Here is a 25,306-nt window from a genome sequence, read left to right on the forward strand (position 1 = left end):
CTTTTGAAACTTAGGATCGTAACTCATTTGTGTATATGTTTACCTGCTTTAACCTTGTAAATAACTCTCTGGTTTCTTCTTCCTATTTTATAAATCTTTATATAGTTTGGCTACAGCGTTGTCTTTGGTGTGAGAGCTAAGCTGCAATTGACGTGGGGTAAGTGACTGGTCCTTTGGGACTTGGAGTAACCTGAATATTTCTGTGATTCTTGGTGTAAGGGACCATCTATCACAAAAGTAGGCTCACCTGGGTGGTGAGACAGATCAGAGTAACAGAGGGCAATATCCGTGACTCCATATTAAGGCTATTATTGTGCCTGAGTAGTTTATACTTGGTAATCTGTAGATGAAATCTAAGCATAGAACTCAAAACTAATTTGGGGTTTGTGCCTTGGTTCCTAACAGTCCGCCTGAGGCTGGCAATAATATTCTTGAATCACTACAGGCAGCATTACAGTCATGTTCCTTCAATGGTACTAATTTAGAATCTGCAAGGTGACCAATGAACTTTCCCCAACTTTAGGTTCCTATATAAAGGGCATTAAGAAACAAGGGAAACAAGGAAAACTAGCTTGAAGGGAAGGTGTAATTATATTAGGAATAGTTTTTAAAATAAAGCCTTTACTATGAGACCTGGTTGATGATAAAAGCTGTTGAATTGTATGAATTACAGGAATGTTGGTGTCTGGGGAAAAGAGTCAGTAGGATTTGCCTTTGTTATGGGGATAAGTGGCCTTTTCAGTACTGGAGTGCAGTAAGAAAATTAAACATGTAAAATTCCAATGGCTCTTCAGTCTTCAATACTGTAGCTAAGCTGTGCAGGCTATGGAACTTCAAGAAATCATAGTTCAGCTGCTCAGAAATGCAACCTGACGTTAAGCCAGTTGTGAAATTTAAATATAAATTGCTTCCTTGGCTATCTAAGAACATTTGTCCATCTAGATGGGAGTGATTGCATACAAAAACAAATCAATGAGTCATAAAACAGTACACTGAAAAGCTGTTACAGCAGTTGAATGATAAGCATGGTCCGGGTTGATCTGAAATAGCATAGCCAATAACAAATATTGGTGACTGCTTCAGATGAGAGAGAGAAAAATAAATCACAGGCCTGCTGATAAAGCTGAACAATTCATCACATTTCCGACATTGTAAAATCTTGCTTTAAAATGAAGTTGAGTAAAAACTTCTACCACTTATATAAAATTGTAAACAGCCAAAATCATGCACCTCTCTCTATGCTGTGTTTCTGCCTTTCCGGCTATTGGCTAGGAGCTGTTAAAGCTTAAAGAGAACATATAAAAAAAATTGTTTGACAATTCCAACCTACACCCTAGGTTATTAACACTGATATGGCTATAAAATACTTTACCATTTATGCTGTTTATTTTTTTCCATTTCAGTTAGGACAGTACAATAGGCTGGAGGGTTTCACTTGTTTATAGTAACAATTTCTGGATTATTAGCATTCAAACATTAAAGCATGAGAGAAATGGGGGAAATGTATGGATTCCCTGCTTATACATATTTAAGACATAGTGTTCTGTCTGAAATTGCAGTGTAAGGTAGTTTAGTAAATGATCTTCATGCATGAGACATTCTAGGCTATATCTGGTAAAACAATGAAGTAGCCAGCCAGAAAAAGGTACAGGGTATGCAAAAAAGAGAGGTCAATATAAGAGCAAAGGTATGGATTAAACACAGACTATAGCTGTCACAAAAACTGATGTGGAAACCCTGCCCACAGCCAGAGCAGCAAAGCTATCTGCAAAATCAGAATGGCATACAATCTTAAGTGTGTTGCCCTTAGGAGGAAAGAATGTACTGTTTTTTCCCCTCTCAGAGAGAACAGAATTTATCCTAAGAAAGTAGTTCAATAAAACACATTTGCCAGGAGCAATTACAGCACTACGAGCTAGTCCTATTTCCCTCCCAACCCATTTTTGCCAAAATATCATCTGCTTTGTTTGAAAATCTTCGTCTTGACATGGGGAGTTGGGATTTCACAGCATGGTATATTATGCAAAATATATTAACATTGCTGCAGGGTCTCGGTGAACTGAGAAAGTACCAGGAAGCTATTTCATATTGTTTTAGTTGGGGGATTCGGAAACCCGAGAAGAATAAATAACTCTTTCATTACAAGTGTTTGGTTTTTTTAATTTATATCTATTGTTTAAGATGTTCTGTATTTTTGCTAATTTGGGACAGGCATATCAATTCTTCAATAATGCAGATCTTACTGAGAAGCACTGATCTGGCTTGAATACCCAGTGAAGTTATTGACATTTACCAAAAATGCAATTTCAGAAGGGGTTGGAAATACAGGATTTTTTTTTACATGTTTAAAAACAAAAGCTATTCAATGCAGAGCTGTCAAAATGCTTAGGGAGACACCCTGACACTAAAATAAATTCTCTTCTTGTATACTATGCCACTTAAAGCTAAATGATAAAGAGGTTTCCTTGAATAATGAAGCAATTCTAAAACTTTAAAGGTTTGTAGAGAGATCCCATCTAAAAAGCTTTACAATGCTTGGCGGAAGTTAGCCCTTCCTAGGTATCTGTATACAAGTAAAAGTATATTTACTCTTTTTGGAATACTAGATATAGCCTTTATTTTATGGTGATATCATCTGGAATTACAGGTGCTGACCTGGATTTCTGGTGGAGGTAGAACAACACTAGAATAAACTTGCTGAAAAAATAGTCAGTGAGAAAGCATTTAATTTTCCCCAATATAAAACTTCAAAATTCTCTGAACACCATTAACAGAAACATTCTCACTGGATATTGAATAAAGACTTTTTTTGCAGCAGCAGCAGCAGCTAACTGTCATGAACTTGCACAGCTATTGTTTTTAAACTGAAAAAGATAGCTTTTTAAATCAATCATCACTTACTTGATTGTCGTATTCGTTATCCTTAATGACTAAATATCTCAATAGATTTAGTGAGGCCATAATCCTATGAATTAGAAATGTACAATTCATCACTTAGAGTGCAGATTTACATTAAATTTGACAGTCATTTAATTTGTTTAAGAACCACACATCCTGAAAAAACACCAACTGGTATAAAACACAGCAGCCCATCTGTTTAGTAATACAGGTCAACCTAGTGCATCTCTCTGCACTGGCTTCCCATTGACTAGAATCTAATTCAAAGGCTCTGTGTTGATATTCAAAGCCCTCCATGGGATGGCCCAATGAAACCTTCCCACAAGAAGGGCATAAGCAAAAGAAAAAGGAAGCACTATCTTTCTCCTCCTTCCTACTCTCCCTAAGGGGCTTGAACACTCTTGAAGCAAGCAGTTTTTCTCCAAATTCCTCTGGAATTGAACGTCTCAGTACTGACTACCTTGACTCCTCTCGGGTTCAGATTCCAGTAACACCTTCAAGGCCTGAAAGGGGATCTGCTGTTGAGACTACTGGCAATCATTCATGCTTTTCTACTGCTTGATTACCTATACCAATTTCTCTAGTCACAATCCAGAATCACCTTGGGGTACCTTTGACCCCTTCAGAGCTGAATCTGGAAGATGACCTGCTTAAATCTTGAGACTCAGTCAACTTCCCTCACCTCAGACCCAGAAATTATGAAAGGATCTCATAGAGGGTCCTCCTCTTCAGCAGTCCATGTGGCCCTATGTACAGGACTCCATGAAAGCCCTGCAGGAGGCTGAGATATCAGCTCTGGCACAGACCTCAGTACCAGTATCCGTTCCAACATGGTGCCCTCCCTCAGCACTGATACCCTCATAGGCATCTATTCCTCATCTGGTGCCAACACAAGCCTTCCTTGCCAGCAATGATACCAGCACTCCAAAGACCTGTCTCTAGCTGAGAAATGGGATGAGACTCCTTCAGAGGACCCATATGAGTCCCCTTTGGAGAACTTATGTAGCTCTTCACCTTCCCGGGAAGAAGAACATGAAGGCAGACTTGCTCAGCAAAAGGCTTCCAGATCAACACAAGTGCTGCTTGAAACCAGTGGGGGCGAGCCCAAGTATTTCACAGATGGAGACAACCAGAATAGACCAGTGTGTGTCAAACAAACACCAAATGCCAAGTACACACAAAGACAAAAGTCCTCTTAGATGTGTTCCTACTATGTGTCTCCCTCCAATTCCCCTGATACCAAGTGTTATAAAGATCAGGTTGGACAGAGCCAACATCCTATTAATAGCCTCAATGGGACCTCATAGTCACTGGCAGCCACATCTTCTGCAGCTGGCCAGAGAACCACTGTACTTGTTGCTTCGGCTTCCAAACCTCCTATCTCAACAGTAAGGAAGGATTCTGCATTCCAACCCAGAGACATTCCACTTGCAGCCTGGAGGATAACCTGCTGACTAATATGAGGGTTCACACCATTCTCTTACAATCCACAAAGGGCTCCACCCTGCTATAAACAAAACTGGAAACTGTTTTCTATCTGGGACACTAGTAAACAAGTGACTCCATCCTGAGCTTGGGCCCATGCAATCCTAGAGTGCTTTATAAACTTCAAGTCTCAGGACTTAGGCTTAGCCTCCCTAAAGGACCATATGGCAGCAATATCTGCTCATCACAATTACATTAAGGAGAATCTTATCTTCCATACTAAGGTCTTCAGATTTCTTAAGGACATGGTAACTAAATTCTCCCAATTAGGGAGCCTCTGCCTTTATGGGACCTAAATCTTGACCCAACAAAGCTGACAGGCCCTCATTATGAGCTTCTTGGGCAAGTCCCTCTCACACGCTTAGTGATTAAAACAGCCTTCCTAATAGCAATTGCATCTGCTAGGAGAGTGAGTGAGCTTACTACTTTGAACATTCCACCTTATACTCTGGTCCACAAGGACAAAGTCACCATGAAGCCCCATACCAGTTTCATGCTTAAGGTGGTCTCAGATTTCCACCTATCTCAATGTATTTCCCTCCTCATGTTCTTCTCCAGACCTCATTCCTACCCTTGGGAAGCCCACCTAGATGTAAAGCCCACTCAGTTTTTACCTGGAAAAGACCAAACTCTTTAGAAAACCCCTTAAGTTATCTGCAATATAACGAAAGCGATGCCAGGGAGAACCCACTACGGAACAGATACTCACATACAGTTATGTCCCACCTAGGAAACCCCCTGGTTTAAAGACCCATTCTGCAAAAGTCACCACAGCATCAGTAGCGTGCCTTAGGCAGGTTCCTCTGGTAGAGATAAGCAAAGCAGCAATTTGGGAGTTCTGTGCTAGACCCACTCCTTCAACTGAGCATCGTGCTCTGATGGCCAGTTTGGGAAAGCCGAGCTCCAGTCCATATTTAGCTAAGAACTCCATGTCCACCCTCCACCTCCTGGAGCACTCCTTATTAGTTTATCACAAAAGGGAGAAAACAGACTCTCTCGAAGAAAAAAAGGTTACTTTTGTTCTTCAAGAATTATCTCTCTGCACTCACACTACCTGCCCAACTTCCCGTCTGCCTCAGATTTCTATATAATGTCTGAGGTTAGGGAGAAGAAATTGAGACTGCTGGGGGATGATGCACTTCCTTATATACAGTAGGGCAATGACATCACCCTCACACGAGCTCTCTTGTGTTGAAGGAGCATCGTTCAAGGTAGTTCTGCAGCTCGATGCCAGGGCACCACATCTCAGAAAAGGGCTAGCACAGAGGTGACACTTGAAGAACAACAGTTACTAGTAAGTAACCTCTTATTGTTAGTTTCAACTTAATACAGTCATGACATTTTCTACAGCAATGCTGCACTCCACTGAAAGGGAAATGTCATAGGAGGACACTGGCCATTTAAAGAAGGAAGAGGCCAGTACACCTGTGACTAGTCAGCTGACTCCAATTAGGCTTAAAAGAGGGAGCCCAGGCCCTACGGGGGAGGTCCCTGAAGGAAGAGCCAAGGAAGAGCTGCGTGAGGGGAAACTGAAAAAGTCAGAAGGGGCAGGTGAGAGTTGCCTAAGCACAGAAGAAAGACAGGAGCAGCAGAGTTGTTCGAGGGCAAGAGCTCAAGGAGAGCAGTAACCATGAGCTGCTGGTGATGAGTTCTCAGGAAAACTGTTGAGGATGGGCTAGAGCTGGGGAACCCTGCTGAGTTGCAAAAAGGCTTGTGCAGTGGCCCCTAGGAAGATGGGAAGGACAAGCATGGTCAGTGAAAGCTGGGATCAGAAACAAGGGAGGGAGGGTTCCTTGAGCAGGACAGGGGTGGGACTCACAGGCCAGGAGGCCTGAGGAGCGTAACACTGCAGGGAGACGTTGGCAGAAGAGTCAAGTGGAGGGCTGTTGGCGGAGCCCAAGAACAAAAGATTGTTCCTAGAGGGAGGTTCCTCTGAACAGGGGTAGGATTCACAAGGAAGGAGGCCTGGTGGAGTAAAGCACTGCAGGGAGCCCTCTTGCAGGAGACCTGACTTGGGAGCTACTGGAAAAGACTTGAGAATTCCAAGACCTGCTTTTCACCCACAGGTAGATGGCCTGGAGAGTGGGCCCCTGGAACAGGGGTTAAAGGAACTGAGGAAGAGTATTTAATGCCTCTCAGATGACTAAGGAAGGGTGACCTTTAAAGGGGATTGAAGAGCTGCTTCATTGTAACCTTGTTTTATTTTGGGATTTTGAGAAGAAATGTTTTACTAGCAGGTGTCTGACTTTTTATATCAACAAAAGGGTTTGAATTTGCCACTAAAGGAGACAATATTCCTTTGCATGGATGGATTCCAAGGTGAAACTGAGGTAGACGTGCATCACAGGGAGGAACTAGTTTATTTAACTAATAATTTCCATCTCTGGTTCTAAAATTCTGAGACAAACTGATACTCTCCTCCTAGATTAAGTGCAACTAAGCAAGTGACTGCTGCATATTTTGTCATTAAAAAAATATATAGGCAATCTTCAATTTTTTTATACATACACACACACACACACACAGATTTAGATTTACTCTAGTTCTGATTACATCTCACCTATCTGAGTTTTGGAGAAGATCTGTTTCAGCCCCTTCAGGAAGCAACAGCACTAAATCTAGAAGAGAAACCAGCTGGGGTCCAGTAAACCACTTACTGTCATTTGCTTTCTGAAAAGCAATAGAGAAAAAGAGAGAAAAAGTTTAAATTCACACTTTGCTTAATCATCTAGTATAACAATATGGCCCCTGGGCAGTGTCTGAAAATGAGGAAATCATTTTACGGAAAAAAGATGTATACAGATTAGTATATTTTGATCATTTTATGGTAATCTTCTCAAGATCAGACACTTCCACTCCAAGCTATCCATTCTATTCTTATCTGAACCATCAGACTCTCTTCCCAGCCCCACCTAACCGCACCATTCTTTGAGTCTGTTAATATGATCTTTAAATCAACTGGCTCAGCCACTGTTGAGCAATGTTAGGCACTCTCTCCATCACATGGTTCAAGTATGCTGCTATCGCAGGACTTATAGCTCCTAACAAATTAAGTTGGGGACTAGGACCAGGAATCAAACCCATATCTCCTACACGACTGGAACAGCACTAGGCCAGACCCAGAAACTCTTTAAATTAAAAGCAAAAAGACATTAATGCAATGTTACAACTGAGATTTTAAATACATAAACCAGAAATTCAAAGTTATGGTTCCTATGAAACTAACTTGCCCCCCTTGCACAAAGTATTTTGTCTTATTATATTTAATACAAATTTTACTGTATGTAATGTGGCAGCCTTACAGGTGGCTTTGAATTTTTTTTTTTTTTTTTTGTAGCAGAGACTTTAACTTATAATATTGAATTAACCTAAATTTAATACCCTTATTTGGATTTTTTTTAAAGAAAAAAAAAAGGGGGGGGGAGAATGTGCCAGTGAGTTTGACTGCATAGTCAAACCACACTTAATTTAAATGTTATGCACCAGAAGCATAACAGTAGTAATTACAGGCACTGGGGCCCCAACAGAGGCCACCAGACCGTCTAGAATTCTTCATGCCCTCTTAAGGTAGGTGAGTAATGCAAGGGTGGGAATAGTTGATGGGAGGGATCTTTCAGTACTTGTATGGCTCCCACCAGCAATGCAAGTACTTCACAACATTAATGAACATTTTCTCCCAACATCTGGGCGAGGTACAAAAGTATTATCACCATTTTACAGATGGGAAACAGAGGCATAGAGAGCAAAACAAAAGTTTTCAAACCTGGGTGCCTAAAGGTAGGTTCCTAAACCTATATTTAGACACAAAGCTAATAGTGGCCTATCTCAGAAGTGCCAAGCACCAACAAATCCCACTGAAGTAAATGGGAACAGCAGGTCATCCGCACCTTTGAAAAAATCAGGCCATTTTTAGTTTAGGCACCTTCACTGGAAAACTTTGGCCAAAGTAACTTGCACAAGATACCACAAGAAGTCTGTGGCAGAGTCAGGAACTGAACCCAGATCCCCTGAGCCCAGTCCAGTATCTCAACCAAAAGAGCATCTTTTCTCTGTCCTTTGGATAAAGAACTAGGTGATGATATCCCAATATCAGTAAGGAAAATAACATACGTTTGAGACTAAGCATGAGAAACTGCTGCACAAAAGGTAATTTTAGGAGAATAGCTTGGAATGAAACCGTCATCTCAATCATACATTATCTTACTACTGCTGTGACGCTATAATGAAGTGTCCTGTCACAGCATGTGTGTAGGACAGAGAGAAGTTCTGGTGGACATTAACACCACACACAAGTAAAATTAGAAGGATATCTACCAACAAAGCCCCAATTCAGGAAGGCATCCTGAGTCAGGACAACAATGTCAATGGGATGTAAGCATGTACGGAAGTGTTTTCCTAAATCAGGGCCAGAAGAGAGATCTTTAGAAAGCTGGGTGTGCATACTATCATTGTAGTGGTAGCATCACCTGCTAAGATTGCCCAACACCTCCCATTATCAGACCTTGTTTTCAGATACTTTTATAACTTTGCCAAACTTCAACCATTTGGGCTAAAATAGTTCCAGGCTGGGTATTTCCTTTTTTTAATTTCAACTGAAGCAGTTCAGCAGCTTCCAAGAAGACAGCTAGGGAAAAATACGTTTTGCCCATGTTTTTAAAAAAAAAAAAAAAAAAAATCTGGTAACCTCTTCTTTGAAAAACTCTAATGCGCTCCTGTTTTGGAGCAGCCGCTACAAAGAAAGTCAGACTTCACCCCTGTAAACAAAATAGTATGTAGTTGTGTAATTATAGACTGTATCATAATGCATAACCCTAAGGAGGACAAATTAAGGTTGCACAGGCAACTTTAATTCTTGCATTTCTTAACTTTAAATATGCAAGCTCAAGCACTCCACTCTCCTTTTAACACAGTATTTTCACATGTAATATATAAATAATGTGGAACCTAAACTATATGAATTCTTTAAAAATGGTATTGAAAGCACTTTTTAACTTATAATATTCTCACCTTTAATGATAAATCAATCTGATTTTTGATATTTTGAATAACATAGCCTTCTACGCCAGCGTGGTTGCTTGTCTTCAATAAACACCTTTAAAAGTAAAATAGAGAAAGACAGTATCTTTGCATTATATTTCATTGAAAAATCTAAATGAAATTCTGGCCTTATAGAAATAAATGGGTTTTGCCCCCTTACTTCAAGGGGGCCAGAATTTCACCCCTAACCTTTGGAGTTCACAAAAGGGCTGGCTTCAGTGTCTTGTTTTTTAGTAACATGAAAACTAAAATCAATTGCCATCATCATGAAATTAACATGGTAGCTCCTATGTGAGCTCCTATGCAGTTACCATGATTTCTGACAGAATTACTAGGCAATTAAATTGCATCAAGACCTGTTTCTCTGCATTTTATGCAGGATGCATACCTGAACAAAGTGTATTTTCCCTCTGCATCAAACTTGTCTATATATAACTGCAATATCTTCAAACTCTTCTTTCGCTAAAAGAAAAAGATTCTATGAAGACATTTGCATTTAATTAAAATAAAACAAATTTAGCACTTGTAACCCCCAGAATGATGAAATTACGTACCAAATGCTCTATAGGACAAAGGGTCATCACTTTCACCAAACCCTGCAGTTGGAAAAAAGTACATAAAGTTTGGTTGCTCCCCTTGGAAGGCTGTTCCAGAACTTCACTCCTCTGATGGTTAGAAACCTTCGTCTAATTACAAGCCTAAACTTGCTGATGACCAGTTTATATCCATTTGTTCTTGTGTCCACATTCTTAGTGGATGTTGGTAAGGAGTAGAATCAGACAGAGCTTTATAATGGGAATGGACTGATATCTAGTATTGATTTATACAAAGCTATATAAAGATTACTAAATTTACCATGGATACTAAAATAGAGCAAGTGGTCAAGACTTCATGGATGAACTATTCTGAAAATATTCTTGATAGATTAGGCTTAGAAGCAGAGTATGAAATTTAAAAAGTATAAGGTGATGCATTTGCAAAGAAACAATAGTTTAAATGTCATTGAATTAACTGCTGTGGTTGGTGGAGAAAGCATGCATGTATTAATAGACCTGATGCTGAAATTCTCAGTCCAGTGTGCAACAAATGTGAAGGAGGACAACAGAATATTGATTTCTATCAACACAAATATAACCTCTAATATTGTGTACTCTCACTTTGGTTAGACTAAATATGGTGTAATTTTAGTTATATTTTAATATGTATTTGTAGAATATGATGTAGGTAAAAATGCAACCAATGGGACTTAGGTTCTTATTTATGAGAAGAGTGACAATTGAGATTGTTTCACAAGAGAGAAGACTTAAGAAATGGTATTTATGGTTGTATTTAAACTAGCCGTGGATCATTTTAATTTAAGAGTGACATATTTGAAATTGAGTGGATCTATTGAACTATGGGTCTTTGGTTTAACACTGAAGGGAATACATATTTTATTTAGAGGCTAGCAAACTGGTGGAATGGCCTTCTTGCACTCCTCTGGCATAAAATTGTTTTTTAAATTTAAAAAAAACTTCAAGTTAAATGTTTAAAAAGCTTCACTACATAGGAAGGCATCAAACAATTCCAGACACAAGGGTACCTGTCTTGCTTCCAATCCTTCACAAACTTATAGCAAATTAAAATGCAGAAATCTGAATTCATCATCAAAATTTTATATATAAAAATGGCACTGCATATTTGCATTAACAATGTTCACCCTTCTAGCTGGGATGAGACTTTGATTAAGCTAGAGGAGACCCCTTTTGTTGGGAGTGTGGAGGGGGGAGAACAGATGAGGCAGTGTTTCATATGCCCCTTTTTTTTCCCCCTTTGGTGGGTGAAAGTTGTTGCTTAACTCTTCTTTTCCCTTCCTCTTCCCCAGCCTGCTTCCTCATGCTGCATAATGTGTGTAGGGGAGAGGAAAGGGACAGTGACATGAGAGTCACATGTTGCACCTGAATCCAATCTCTGGGGCTCATCCTGCCCACCACTATTGCCACTGGATGGGATATGGGGATGCTGTTCAGTGGTGAAAGAAAGGGGGTGATAAAGTTTGCTTCCCAGGTGGGTAACCATGGCAGGCTCCCTGTTCCAGTTAACAATTCTTAATAGCAAGACACTGTATGGTTTCAAAAACAATTAAGTTTCTGAGTGAGGCAATCCTTTTATTCTCTAAGTTCTTCTCTCTCAAATCACCTAGGGAACAACTAGATAGCTCAGTGGTTTGAGCATTGGCCTGCTAAACCCAGGGTTGAGCGCTCAATCCTTGAGGAGGCCAGTTAGAGATCTGGGGCAAAAATCTGTCTGGGGATTGGTCCTGCTTTGAGCAGGGGGTTGGACTAAATGACCTCCTGAGATCCCTTCCAACCCTGATATTCTATGATTCTAGACATGACATGGCACTTTAAGTAAAAATACTTGTTTACATTGCATCCTAATACCTGAGGTGCTGTAATGAAGCCTTTGAATTCCAAATACTGATGATGAAGGCTATTATCACTCATTCTCAATAAACAGTTTCCAAGCAGGTCCTACAAGCAATAAAAAATAATTTTAAATACAACGTAACTTTGCACTTGTACAGTACTTTAATCCAAGGTCCTCAAATGACTTCACAAACTAAGGCCACAATCCTGCAAATGTTTATGCATGTATTTAAGATTTACTCATATGCATAAAGTTAAACAAATATGTAACATGCTTTCAGGACTGGGGCTTATCTGATTAAGCCTCAATAACTAAAATTATAGTATGCAATATTACCCTCATCTTTTACAGACAAGGGAAATTAAGATTGTACCATAACATAGATTACAAAGAATATTCAATATTTGATTTAAAAAAAAAAAAAAAAAAAAACTTACAAGTCCTTTAGTTAACACAGATTCTTCTGTCCTACAAGAAATTAAGACAATTATCAGTTTCAAAGTATGAATTCAAAAACGTTTTGTTGATGTTTAAGAATTAACTAAGTAGTACAGGATCTATCTAAAAATGAGCTCAGCTACTAACAGTTCCTATTCTGCTTCCTGTCGTCATTCCTTCAACTGAATTATTTAACTATATTGAGCAGAAGAGTTTGTAGATTTGACTCCTTTTGAGATCAAGAGCTGATATTTCCATTCTATATTTATGAGTGTTCAAAGGCAAGATCTCAAGTCCCTGAGGCGCCCTGGTATTAAAAGGAAGAAAATGGTACTTTCCCAACTGCAGAACTCTGCAAACTTTTTCCAAACATGAGTGGAAGAGAGTGAATCCTAATCTAAAGAGGCTGAAAAGTTCAGGCCAAGTTGTAGCAAGGCACAGTGGAGTGGTGATAACCTATGAAACACTCATGCTTGTAGAGTAGTACTTGGACTTAATCTTTGTAGACTGCAGACAATAATGGGGCAAATGACTACAACATTTGAGTAGGTCTGGTGTTCTATTTATTGAGGGCCACAATACAGATGAAGATAGCATACTATCATAGGATACAGTCAAATATTTCCACGGCAACCTCACTTCATTCTCCACTGTGTAATTTAGTTACAGAAGTACTACTAAATATTCAAATTCAGAAAATTGGAATGTTTAAAATGTTCTTAGTTTGGGTTTCCATAAATAAATAAAACACAGTTGTGAAATGAATACTGTAAAACATATTCAAAAATGTAAGAGCATATCACATAAAAGTATTGTGTTTAGGACAACTTTTTACAACTCTTTGGAGGGAAGGGGCATCATCTTGTGCTGAGTTGTGCCATATTAACACTCAGCTTCAAAAGAGTTTTCCCCACAATTTGAATTCTGAATTCAAAGTTTGCTTTCATAAATTACTACCACAGATCAGAAAGCAACTGTCGAACAATTAAGACAGACAAGCAAGAAACAAATCCAGTATTTGAAACTCCAAATTTTGTATGATCTTACCTTTCCAATAGGACCTCAATGTGTGTCATGTTGCACTGCAGAAGATATGATGGACTAAAACAGAAAAGTTATTTATAAATACAATTCCATAGACCACACAGCCTACATGTTGATATAAAAATAAGCTCTGTGGAACTATATATAGGAATAGTAACTATTTCATAAAATTAAGAGTAATTTTAGGCTAAATGGATACCTTTGAAATAGATGTGTGCTAAATAGATTGTCGTCCCCCGCGCAACACTCCCACACTTGTTTATCACCACACTAGGTCCCAATCCTGCAAACACTTACATGCTTAATTTTAAACATATAAATAGTCCCCTGGCTCCTTCTGTGAGACAACTTGTGTCTAAAATTAAGCACACACAAGTATCTGCAGACTTGGGGCCTAAAAGAGAAAACACCTCAGCACACATACCATTTATTACATGACAGTTGCCCTGAAATGAATGCTAATGCAACACAAAGGCTTACAAAATAATTAGTGATTAATATTAAAAGGTTTTCTTCTGCTCCTGAAAATGCCTTTAAAGAACCTCAACAAATCAGCCACTAATAATAAATGGATGGAAAATAGCTCTTACCTAAAGACCATTGGAAAACAATCAATACCAAAATACTGAACAAACACCAGATATGACAGACATGCCAAAGAATCTGCAGAATGCTTTCTATCTACATCCAAAAAATCCGGATTATCCCAGTTCTGATTTCTGCTTCCACGGTGTGAAAACAATGTTGGTAACAATTCTTTTATATCCAATAAAATGCCCTGTTTATTAAAAAGAAAAAAAAAAAGTCAACTACCTAGAGCTGCTTTATAAAAGGAAATACAGATATAAAGTTTTAAATTAGGATTCACATTTTAAATGGTATATAGTAAAATCTCTACCTACCATATATACAATCATTCCTGAAAATATTTTTTGTAATTACACCTCTACCTTGATATAACGCTGTCGTGAGCCAAAAAATCTTACTGAGTTATAGGTGAAACCGCATTATATCGAACTTGGTTTAATCCACCGGAGTGCGCAGCCCCGCCCCCCCGGACTGCTGTTTTACCGTGTTATATCCTAATTTGTTTTATATCGGGTCGCGTTATATCGGGGTAGAGGTGTATGTGTACACCAAAACTACATTTAAGGAAATTATTAAGGTGGCAAAGTGAAGCACTCAAAGGTTAGGAAATGCCTGAATTAATATTGCCTGTGCAATCTTGATTTGGCCACCATGTGTGTATACACTATGATATCAATTACATGATCACAAACTCTTTTTTTCCACAAACCTTTGCCTCATCTTTAGTGCACAGAATGGATGATGCTCACATAATGACCAGCTATGCAGTATTTTGTTTTCTCTTCATTGTTCAAAGTTCAATCCCAGACCTTATTTGCTACACAGTATTCAAACCCTGCTCTGAAGACACAGTTACTAATTTCCTTATGGGCTTTTTTTATTGGGTTTATTGTCACAATATCTGAGTGCTTCACAAACAATTTTCACAACACCTCTTTGAGGTGAGCGAGCATTAACCCCATTTTACACATTGGTACTGAGACACGGAAAGTAAGGTCAAAAATATCCACTATTTTGGGTGCTCACTTTGAGACATCTAAGACCTGATTTTTTCATAGTATTGTCATTATATAGTATGTCATATGTTCAAAGCACAGCTCCCATTGAGTTCAACTGCAGCTGTGAGTGTTCAGCAGTTCTGCAAATCAGATCCCATGGGCTCAAGTTGGGTACCCTGAAAATGAGGAACATGCTACCAAATGAGGAACATGCTACCTGTACAAAGGTGGAGAGTTGGGTCCCCAGTATCATGGGAAAACTCTGAGCAGAAGCAGTGACAAAATCCAATTCTCCAAGGCAGCATTCAACTGTCTTAACCATGAGACTGTCCTTTCTTTTCCTAAAATCCCCTGCCTCATTCATTACACACTTTGCAACAAATGAAGTAGAGGTTCAACACATGAAGCAGGGATTCAACACATGAGGCAATGTTACAAGCCCTTCCTATACCAGCAGCTGTCGTCAAAAGAACTGAAGTCTAACGCCCAAAACCTGACTTTGCTTTTTGCACAGCTATTATTGAGGATGGGGACAAGCATACAATAACTGAATAGTTTTTTAGCTAAAATTTCATAGACAATTGAATACATTTGCACAGTTAACAGCAAATAGTCCATTAAGACTCAGTTATCTAGGACCTACACAAAGGGCAATCTCTCCTAATCAGGGTTGGGGACACTGGTTGTGTCATCTAATAAGCTGGTACTGCAATTATTTACCATGTAGATTAGCTTCCTGAAATTTCAGTTCATAGTAGAGCCCTGTGCGGGACTATTTTTAATTCCACTCCTGTCACCACGCAATACCCACTCTCATCTGCTCCCACTATTACAGCAGAGGGTCCTGCAGAACCCATGGGATCTTGGGCCCACTGCAGGGCTCTAGGTCATAGGCCCCAATTCAAGACATCACTTATGCATGCGTTTAAGAACTGAAGTCTTTGGGACTGAAGCATATGTTTAACGTTAGGTTTGTGCTTAAGTGGGTGTCCTGAATAGAAAATATTCTTCACTTTATCCAAAATATGATCCACTTAGATTTTTAAAGTGCAACCCTACCCAATGACATCAATTATTATAAAAAGGAAAGGGCTACAATAAGTAGAGGGGCAAACTTGGTTCTTTTAAAAAGCCAAACACAGAACTGTATTAGTTTTGGTCATGTAGGGACCTCACCTCATTATCTCCTTTTAAAAGCCCTTATAGATTTGTACATCTATGGGGATGGGGCCAGCTGCATAAGAGCAGACGCTGCTGATAATTCAGAGAGCAGCAGCCCAAAGAGATGTACCATGAGGGCTGAATTTGGTCCAAACATTTATTGCATAACATTCTGTTGGGGCTGACGCAAGTTGCCTTGGGCTGATGTTACAGAATGGTTTGGAAGGAGCTAGTAGTGAACTGGCTTTGACCAGCGGAGCTGGCTTGCAGCCACTTGGCTGGATAAACAAGTGAAGAGATAAGGAAGGCCTGAGACTGTGAAGTATGGGAATAGAAAACAGCAGTGTTTCCTGCCAGAGCCTGGTTGTGGGTGAATATGCCCCCCCTTAGAAGGAGGTGATGATTAAAAGCAGCTATGAGAATTGCTTTAGATGAACAGTCTCACCTGCGGACCCTGGCCTTGTGGGTGCCCAGGAATTCCCCACGCTGGAGCAGCGCCTGCTACGAGCCCTCAAGGACAAGGTAGGAGGGTCCATGACTGTCCGTAGCAGAAGGGGCGTAAGCATTGATTCTTGCTTGCTTGCTGGAAAGCACGTATTTAGTAATGCGTAAAGGCTGGGAGGCTTATTATACTTTGGCAATAAAACTGGTTATACTTATGCACCTGGCGTGCTTGACTGAGTGTATCCAAGCCCCCACCCTTGGGACCGAGACATTCACAGATTTTTTTACTTTCAAAGCCAAGTTTTGTTGACCCTAAGGATCTGATATTGTTCCAAGACTTTACCTTCATCAGCACTATCTTACAGAATCCCATAAACCATCTTACTAACCAAATCAGGAAGCCAACTGATTTCTCTGACTGATTATAGTGAATACTGAATTGTAATGACTGATTTTGCAAGTCACTATAATTCATTTTAACTGCACTTACTAGAATTTCAGCTGCAAAATGCCTTAAGGGATCTTCTTCAATGTCTTCTTGCAGCTGATCAAGCTGTGCTATTAATAAGGGGTATTTCAAGCTTTTCAAACAACTGAAAGAAAAGAAGATAACTATAATTAGAACCTTTTAACAAAAACACTACCAAAACCACCAATACAGAATATAATGACATTGTCTCCAGGGGGTCTGAAACTGTCATGCCCCTTACCCCTGCTGCTGCTCACGATGGATCCAAGGGGGAGTCTCCAAACTCAGGGACTGGCTCCGCTTCCTGTTTTTCATCCCTATACTCTCATGGCTGGGGGCACTGCTTGGATCCTGATGCCTCCAAAGAGGCATGTCCCTCATCCTGGTGTAAATGCAAGGAAGGAGTAGGGGCCTTTGACTGGGCTTCCCACCCCTTATACAGGTACTCTTCTACCACCTGCCAGCCAGGATTGGAATGAGCGTTGCCCTTCCTTTCATAGTTCTCAAATATGGAAGGGCTTGTTTTTAAAAAAAAAAAACACATTAGTTACACAGTTTATTTGATAAACTATAAAATATCAACAGTGTATTCACCGCTGGTGCATGAAATTTTGATTGCTCATTTTATTTCATTACACAAGCATTTTAAGCAGAAATAAGATACCCACAATTTTAGCAATTCTTCTTTGAGCTCTTCGTCATCATTTTCTGTTGAGGCTTCCATATTTTTAACAACTTCATCCACAAAAGGTTTAGCAAAATCCACTATTGCATTGCAACACTGGCAGAGGCCAAGTTTATCTTCTCGTATTTCTTCTTTTGTGTAAGGTACAGGCAGGAGAGAGAGTTGATTTAAAATGGTAGACAAAGATAAACCCACTGAGTATGACTTCTTGCTATGAAGTTTCAATAGAACTGAAATAAAAAGAAAGTGTTGTTAAACATCTAGTTATCTACTATTTTCCCCCACAAATGATGTTAGAGAGGTGGAACATCTTAATTTCTTCTGGTTTATAACACAAAAACTTTTTCCTGCCATAGTAGATTCAGTGTTTGAGAAAAAGCAAAGAATAAGATCTGTACTGAGTTAAGTAATTGTATTGAACAGCCTTTGGTTTAAAAACAAACAAACAAACCTGCAATACTATGAACAAGTGCAGAGACACCAGGATTCTGCACCTGTTAGTTTTGGGATGTTATAACTACCAGCACCACAGGGTTGAGTATTGCAAAGAAATATCACAACAGCATCCCATGCATTTTAATATACAACAAATCCTGCCTCTGTAAAGTGGAGGTAAATATTGAAAATTTCTCTCTTATATCACTGGCCCAAAGGGGCAAACCCTTCCTGGCCCTGAAAACATCTGTACTACCGAAGTGTTTCTAACCATGGCAGAAGAAGAGACTATACCAAATGTCTGCTGAAATCTGGCCCTTTTGCACCACACTAGGACTGTTCTAATCTATGCCAGAGCCAGTGTAGCACTGGCCCCAAAATCAATGTGCCGCAACTAGCTCCTTTACAGACTCCTCTCTCATTTCAGCTGCACTTGGCGACACTGGTCCACAGTCCATAACTCTTAACAGAAGACATCGTTCTAATTACCAAAACGTTCCCCTTAAATTCCAACATAATTTTAGTGGCCTGTATCTCGCGAACCACTAAAGTTAGGCTTGGTCTACACCAGGGGTCAGCAACCTATGGCACGTGTGCCAAAGACGGTACGTGAGCCGATTTTTAATGGCACTCAGCGGGCTGAGCCGGACCCCGGCAGGCAGCAGCGTGCCATTAAAAATCCTGCCTGACCCAGCCCGCTCTTCTCCATCCCCCGCCTACCGCTCTCTCTGGCAGGGGAAGGGGGCAGAAGCAAGCTTGGTCCTGCCGGCTGCTGCTGTACGGCAGGCTCCGCCGGCAGCCAAGCTTCCCCCTCCCCTGCCTCTTCCCCCAGTGTGCTGCGTCGAGCCCCGCCTCCTCTCTCTCCCTGCCGACGATGGCCCTTGCGAGGGAGGGGAGAAGAGCAGCCCCAGTGCCCTCGCTGCTCAGACCGGTAAGGAGGCGGAGAAGAGGCAGGGGGAAGGAGGGTAGGAGCGGGGCCTATCCCTCCAGCCCCCTGCCGTGAGCCGCTCAGGGGGCAGGGGGCTGGGAGCACCCCCCTGATCCCAGCCCACCCCCCCAGTCCTCTGCCCTGACCCCTGCACCCCCCTTGTACCTCAGCCCCCTGTATGCCCCCCCACGACACCATCCCTGACTCCTACACTCCCCACACATACCCAGCCCCCCACACCCCATGCCCTGACTTTTGCACCCCCCACATCCCCACCCTGAGGACCAGGTTGGCAGTGGGCTGAGCGGGGCCAGCGACTGGGACCCCAGCTGGCAAGGAGCCGGCAGCCAGAACCCCAGACTGGCAGCGGGCTGAGCGGGGCGGGCAGCCGGGACCCTGGCTGGCAGGAGCCAGCGGACGGAACCCCAGACGAGCAGTGGGCTGAAGGCGCTCGGCCCGCTGCCGGTCTGGGGTCCCGGGCCCCGGCCCCTTGCCAGCTGGGGTCCCAGCCGCCGGCCCTGCTCAGCCTGCTGCCAACCTGGGATTCTGGCTGCCGGCCCCTTGCCAGCCGGGGTTCCGGCTGCAGGCCCCGCTCAGCCCGCTGCCGGCCTAGGTGAACGGAACCCCAGGCTGGCAGCGGGCTGAGCAGGCCGGCGGCTTAAGATCAGCATTTTAATTTAATTTTAAATGAAGCTTCTTAAACATTTTGAAAACCTTGTTTACTTTACATACAACAGTAGTTTAGTTATATTATATATAGACTTATAGAGAGAGACCGTCTAAAAAACATTAAAATGTATTACTGGCACGTGAAACCTTAAATTAAAGTGAATAAATGAAGACTCGGCACACCACTTCTGAAAGGTTGCCGACCCCTGGTCTACACTTAAAAATTTATACCAGTATAACTATATTGGTCAGGGGTGTGAAAAACAAAACAAAACAAAACAAACAAACAAAACACATGCTAGTGACAAAGCTATGCTGACAAAATCTCCAGAAGAGTGGTTCTGTTGGCATAGTTAACGCCATTCAGGGAGGCAGTATTCCCATACGAGAACAAAAACTTCTTCTGTTGGTATATGCTGCATCTACAGGGGACATTCGTTTCAAAGAAACATTGATTTTAAGCTCTAGTGGGTCTCAGGATAGCAGCCACTAATAATATATCAGAACTGAAATGAAAAGAGAACTAATGAATAAAAAAAAAGTTCAGCTATATTTTAACTTCTGCAGGCTAAAATGTAATGCTTTACACCACTAGAAAAACTGCATTCACAGCTAATGTTTCCAGTGGTGAGAGGTGTTACATTCTGGCCTCTGAGCTCACAGGTATTTTTTTAAGCAAATATGCAGTTTGTGATTTTCATTGATATGCAGGAATTGGTTAACTTTCAATACCTATAAAGGGCAAGTGAATAAAAGTCATAGATACAGATGACTGTTTCAGGAGGAGGAGGATGGCAACACACAGAAAGTATAAAGATTTTTAGTACAAGCAATGGCTGAGTATTGCATTTCAGCAGATGCCAATTTGAAATATTCTGCTTTTAAACCATTTGTTGTGTCCTCAGGCACTCTTAAAACAGGTCTCAATAAGTACTGAAATTATACTTCATGTGCTCCCCTAGAACGCTAGGTCTTCTACAGCACAGCACTACTTTAAATACAAGTAATAAAATTATCAGCTGAGAAATGTTCCAAATCTTTTTCAACAGCAGATAAACTAATGCACTAAACTGGAGTAGGAAAGCGATTTTGTTTAAGTGTACAATCAGATAGGAAAGTGCTCATTACCTGTCTGCAGAGGCTGAAGCAAGAGCAGAATAGTGTGGGATATCTGTTCCCCAGAGGTCTGCTCAATCTGCTCAAGTAAACCCAATAAAAGTTCCTTTGGATTACACAGCTGCAAGAAAGGATCAAGCCATTGTACTGTTGTTTACCTCCAAAGCAATACATTAAGTACCTTTACAATAATAAACATACTTCCAACCTGTAACAGTTTTTGCATGGCAATGACAGAAGATGCAAAACATCCAGGACGTTATTGTTACAAAAAACCAAAACCTAAAAACCACAAAAAGCTCATGCTTTCTTTAAAATAGCAGTGTCCAACATTTTTGAGCTGAGTTCCCCCTTTGAGTTACAATTTTTGGATGTGCTTCCCCCAATATCTGCTCCTCCCTCCTCGGGGTTTCAGGGTGTGGGAAGGAGTGTGCCTCGGTCTCTGGGGATGGAGCTAGTGCTGGGCATGAAGGTGTCGACATTGACTGGGTGGCCTGCTGAGGGGAGTCAGGGGATGGAGGCAGCGCTCCCCCTCCGAACCTCCAGGCATGGGGCTGGCCCGAGCCCCCCCGAACATTCCTTTGCACCCCTCTAAGGGGGCATGCCCCACAGTTTGAAAACTTCTGCTTTAAAACATGCATTTAGAATGAAGCTACATGTAAGGATATTTAGATTAATATGTTCAAATAACATTTTATTCTACTTTGATATGAGACCACTTTAACTGGCAGAGGTAAAAGAAAAAGTTCAGCATGTACTCTACTGCTTGAATTAAATTCAAAATGATATGTTTTCACCCAATCTTATAGATCACTTGTCTGCCTTCGCTCTTCCACATTTATATTGCTGTCAAAGGTTCACCAAGAGACAACAAATATCAGGACTTTAATATCATTAAACAACATCCAGTGCAGCATGGAAAATCCATCATTCACTTAAAGGAAGTTTTCTGATTAAAGTTAAGGTTTACAGAACAAACATTGTAACAATAAGAGACTTAAAGTTCTGTAATTGTACAATAATTATATGAGATTCGCCTTTATTAAGACTACATGGTTTGACAACATACCTGCACCAACTGATCTAGTATTTTCAGACAATGTTCTCTCTTCTCATCTTCCTGCTTATAACTCAAAATACATCTAACAAGAGGACAAACAAGATTCCAACCCATACTCTTGACAATAACCTGTAAATCAGATTTACAGAGAAAACAGGCCAAAATTTAGCGGATTTAAAATACAATCCTAAATGAATACATATATACATCAAAAAGAATCAATAGATTATGGATGACAAACAGATGAATGATAGATGACATCAAGAAGGCTGAGGTGTTTAATGCTTAGTTTACTTCATTTTTCACTAAAAAAGTTAATTGTGACCAGATGCTTAATACAATTAATATTAATAAGGGGAAAGGAATGCAAGTCAGAATAGGGAAAGAACAGGTTAAACAATTTTTAGATATGTTAAATGTATTCAAGTTGGCAGGGCATGATGAAATTGATCCTAGGGTACTTAAGGAATAGCTGAAGCAATCTCAGCAATTAGCAATTATCTTCAAGAACTCATGAAGGATGGGTGAGGTCTCAGACAACTAGGAAAGGGCAAACATGGTATTTATCTTTATTATATTATAGAGCTGTCTGCTTAATTTTGATACTTGGTAAAATCCTAAAACAAATTATTAAACAATTAATTTGTAAGCACCTAGAGGTCAATAAAGTAATAATAGCTAACATGGATCAGTCAAGAACAAATCATGCCAAATCAACCTAATTTCCTTCTCTGACAGGGTTACTGGAATAATGCATGGGGGAAAGGCGTTGATGTGACATATCTTGATTTTAGTTCAGCTTATGACACAGTCCCACATGACAATCTCATAAGTAAGGTTGCGAGTCTGTCACGGAAGTCACGGATTCTGTGACTTTCCAGGACCTCCATGACTTCTGCAGATGGCAAGTCTGACTGACCCCAGGGCTGCCTGAGCAGCTCAGGCGACCCTGGGGCCAACTGCATTGGTCCGCCCCGGGGCCAGCTGCACCCCCAAACAGTGGCGGTCCTGGGTTGTGCCCCCGAAGTGGCTGCAGTCCTGGGCTGCCCCCCGACAGCAGCGGCGGAGCCGTCCCCTGCTAGCAGCTGTGGTGGGCGTCCCGGAGCCCCTTCCCCTTTCCCCCTCCCCCCAGCACCAGCAGGCGTCCCGGAGGCCCCCCCCCCCCCGCAGCACCAGTGAGCGTCCCAGAGCACCAGCAGGCATCCCGGAGGCCCCCCCCAGCACCAGCGAGCGTCCCAGAGCCCCCCCACCAGCAAGCCCCCCGAGCCTCCCCCCCCCCCCCCCAGCACCAGCGGATGCCCCAGAGGCCCCCCTCCAGAGCAGCAGCTGTGCCCCCAGAGCACACCAGAACACCAAAGATTTAGTCAGGAGTACACAGTAGAAGTCATGGACAGGTCACGGGGCCAGGAATTTTTCTTTATTGCCCGTGACCTGTCCATAACTTTTACTAAAAAATACCCACGACTAAATCTTAGCTTTACTCTTAAGCAAACTAGGGAAATGTGATCTAGATGAAATTATTATAAGATGGGTGCATAACTGTTTGAAAAACCATACTCAAAAACGTTCACTGTGCAATGGTTCATTGTCAAACTGGGAGGACGTAACTAGAGGGATCCTGCAGGCGTCTGTCCTGGTATTATTGAATGTTTTCATTAATTATTTGGATAATGGAGTGGAAAGCATGCTTATACAATTTGCAGACAACACCAAGATGGAGGGGGTTGCAAGCACTTTGGAGGACAGGATTAGAATTCAAAATGACCTTGACAAATTGGAGAATTGGTCTAAAATCAACAAGATGAAATTCAGTAAAGACAAGTGCATAGTATTATACTTAGGAATGAAAAAATCAGATGTACAACTACAAATGGGGAATAACTGGCTGGGTGGTAGTATTGCTGCAAAGAATCTGGGCGTTATAGTGGATCACAAATTGAATATGAATCAACAATATGATGCAGTTGCAAAAAAGGCTAACAACATTCTGGGATGTATTAACAGGAGGGTCGAATGTAAGACACAGGAGGTAACTGTCCTGCTATGCTTGGCACTGGTGAGGCCTTAGCTGGTGTACTGTGTCCAGTTCTGGGCACCACACTTTAAGAAAAATGTGGAGAGTGTCCAGAGGAGAGAGAAATAAATGATCAAAAATTTAGAAAACCTAATCTATGAGGACAAGTTAAAAAAACTGACCATGTTTAGGTTTGAGAAAAAAAAGACTGAGGGGAGACCTGACAATAGTTAAGGGCTATTATACAGAGGACAGAGAGCAATTATTCTCCATATCCACAGAAGATAGGATAAGAAGTAGTCAGATTAATCTGCAGTAAAGGAGATTTAGATTCGATACTAGGAAAAATATTCTAACTATAAAGATAGTTCCAGAGGAGGTTGTGGAATCCTTGTAATTGAAGATTCTTAAGGCAAGGTTAGGCAAATACCTGTCAGGTATGGTCAAGATATATTTGTCCTAACTCCATGCTGGAGGCTTACCTAGATGACCTCTCGAGGACCCCTCCAACCTTGCATTTCTATAATTCTGTGATCACCGCTGTTTGTAACATACCATAGTAATTAACCTGAATACAAAGTTTATCATTACAACGTTCTGGGCATCTCCTTCCTCCTTCCCTATTTGGCAGAATGGATACATATTCTGAAGAGCATTCTCCAAAATATACATTGAATGTTTTTTCTCTTTTGTCAACATAAACTTATGCATTTCCAGGTGTGTATGTGAATGTGCTTTGCAAATAGGGATAGGCAGTGTTCTCACTCTTTCATTGGATGGTAGTAGCAAAATTCCAGGCAAAAATTAGAGAGGACACACTATTTGAGGAAGGAGGTAAACTGTTCTTTTCAGGTCTTAAAATCTTTACTCTAAAATTCAGTGGGGTACAGAGGCTGCAACCAGACTACTTTCCATGAAGTGGGACAATATTATTCCATCATTCATCACCTTTTCTGACTTCCTATCTATCTCTGTATCCCATATAAGTATGCTCTCCTGGTTTCCCAAACTGGTCATATACTTCTCTGAACTTTCATTCTGTTACTTCCTGTCTGCTCACTTTCTTCTTAAAATCGTGGCCAATTTTAGTCCATCCATCTGGAATTCTCTCTACCCAACAGAGAGTCACTATCATTTTCCCTTTTTAAATTTTGCCTTAAAATCTCTTTTTTCTTTTCTGTTTATCTCACTGGAAAACATTAATGAAAGGGTTTGTTAAGGACACTGTGCCACATATCCTTGTTTAAAGCTAAATAGTACACTGCTCAGGAGGTAATATACAAAGTTGGCTTTAATCCACTTCTTCCACTCTTTCTATCCTGGACCAGTTGTGCAGCAACCTGGCTCCCCAACATAAGGCAATGCAGCCTGAGGGCTGCTCTAAGATGCTTCAGCTAACAACAGCTCTAAGGGGCTGATCTAGGAGTC

At 41.0% G+C, this 25,306-nt stretch overlaps 1 protein-coding gene across 1 annotated transcript in view; it reads right to left on the reverse strand.

Annotated features, from left to right (window-relative positions):
* The window catches only part of GLMN (glomulin, FKBP associated protein), a 35,359-nt gene that overhangs the window by 5,409 nt on the left and 4,644 nt on the right, over nucleotides 1-25,306 (reverse strand). The window contains exons 4-16 of the mRNA XM_065409651.1: nucleotides 21,874-21,993; nucleotides 20,817-20,925; nucleotides 17,640-17,886; nucleotides 16,993-17,095; nucleotides 13,902-14,089; nucleotides 13,315-13,368; nucleotides 12,267-12,297; nucleotides 11,844-11,933; nucleotides 9,975-10,016; nucleotides 9,809-9,882; nucleotides 9,391-9,475; nucleotides 6,944-7,053; nucleotides 2,902-2,965 (exon numbers count right to left, since the gene is read on the reverse strand). Of these exons, the coding sequence (XP_065265723.1) occupies nucleotides 2,902-2,965; nucleotides 6,944-7,053; nucleotides 9,391-9,475; nucleotides 9,809-9,882; nucleotides 9,975-10,016; nucleotides 11,844-11,933; nucleotides 12,267-12,297; nucleotides 13,315-13,368; nucleotides 13,902-14,089; nucleotides 16,993-17,095; nucleotides 17,640-17,886; nucleotides 20,817-20,925; nucleotides 21,874-21,993 (1,317 nt within the window). The remainder of the gene's footprint in view (nucleotides 1-2,901; nucleotides 2,966-6,943; nucleotides 7,054-9,390; nucleotides 9,476-9,808; nucleotides 9,883-9,974; nucleotides 10,017-11,843; nucleotides 11,934-12,266; nucleotides 12,298-13,314; nucleotides 13,369-13,901; nucleotides 14,090-16,992; nucleotides 17,096-17,639; nucleotides 17,887-20,816; nucleotides 20,926-21,873; nucleotides 21,994-25,306) is intronic.

The sequence above is a fragment of the Emys orbicularis genome, chromosome 8 (genome assembly GCF_028017835.1).
Source record: "Emys orbicularis isolate rEmyOrb1 chromosome 8, rEmyOrb1.hap1, whole genome shotgun sequence".
Lineage (NCBI taxonomy): Eukaryota > Metazoa > Chordata > Testudines > Emydidae > Emys > Emys orbicularis.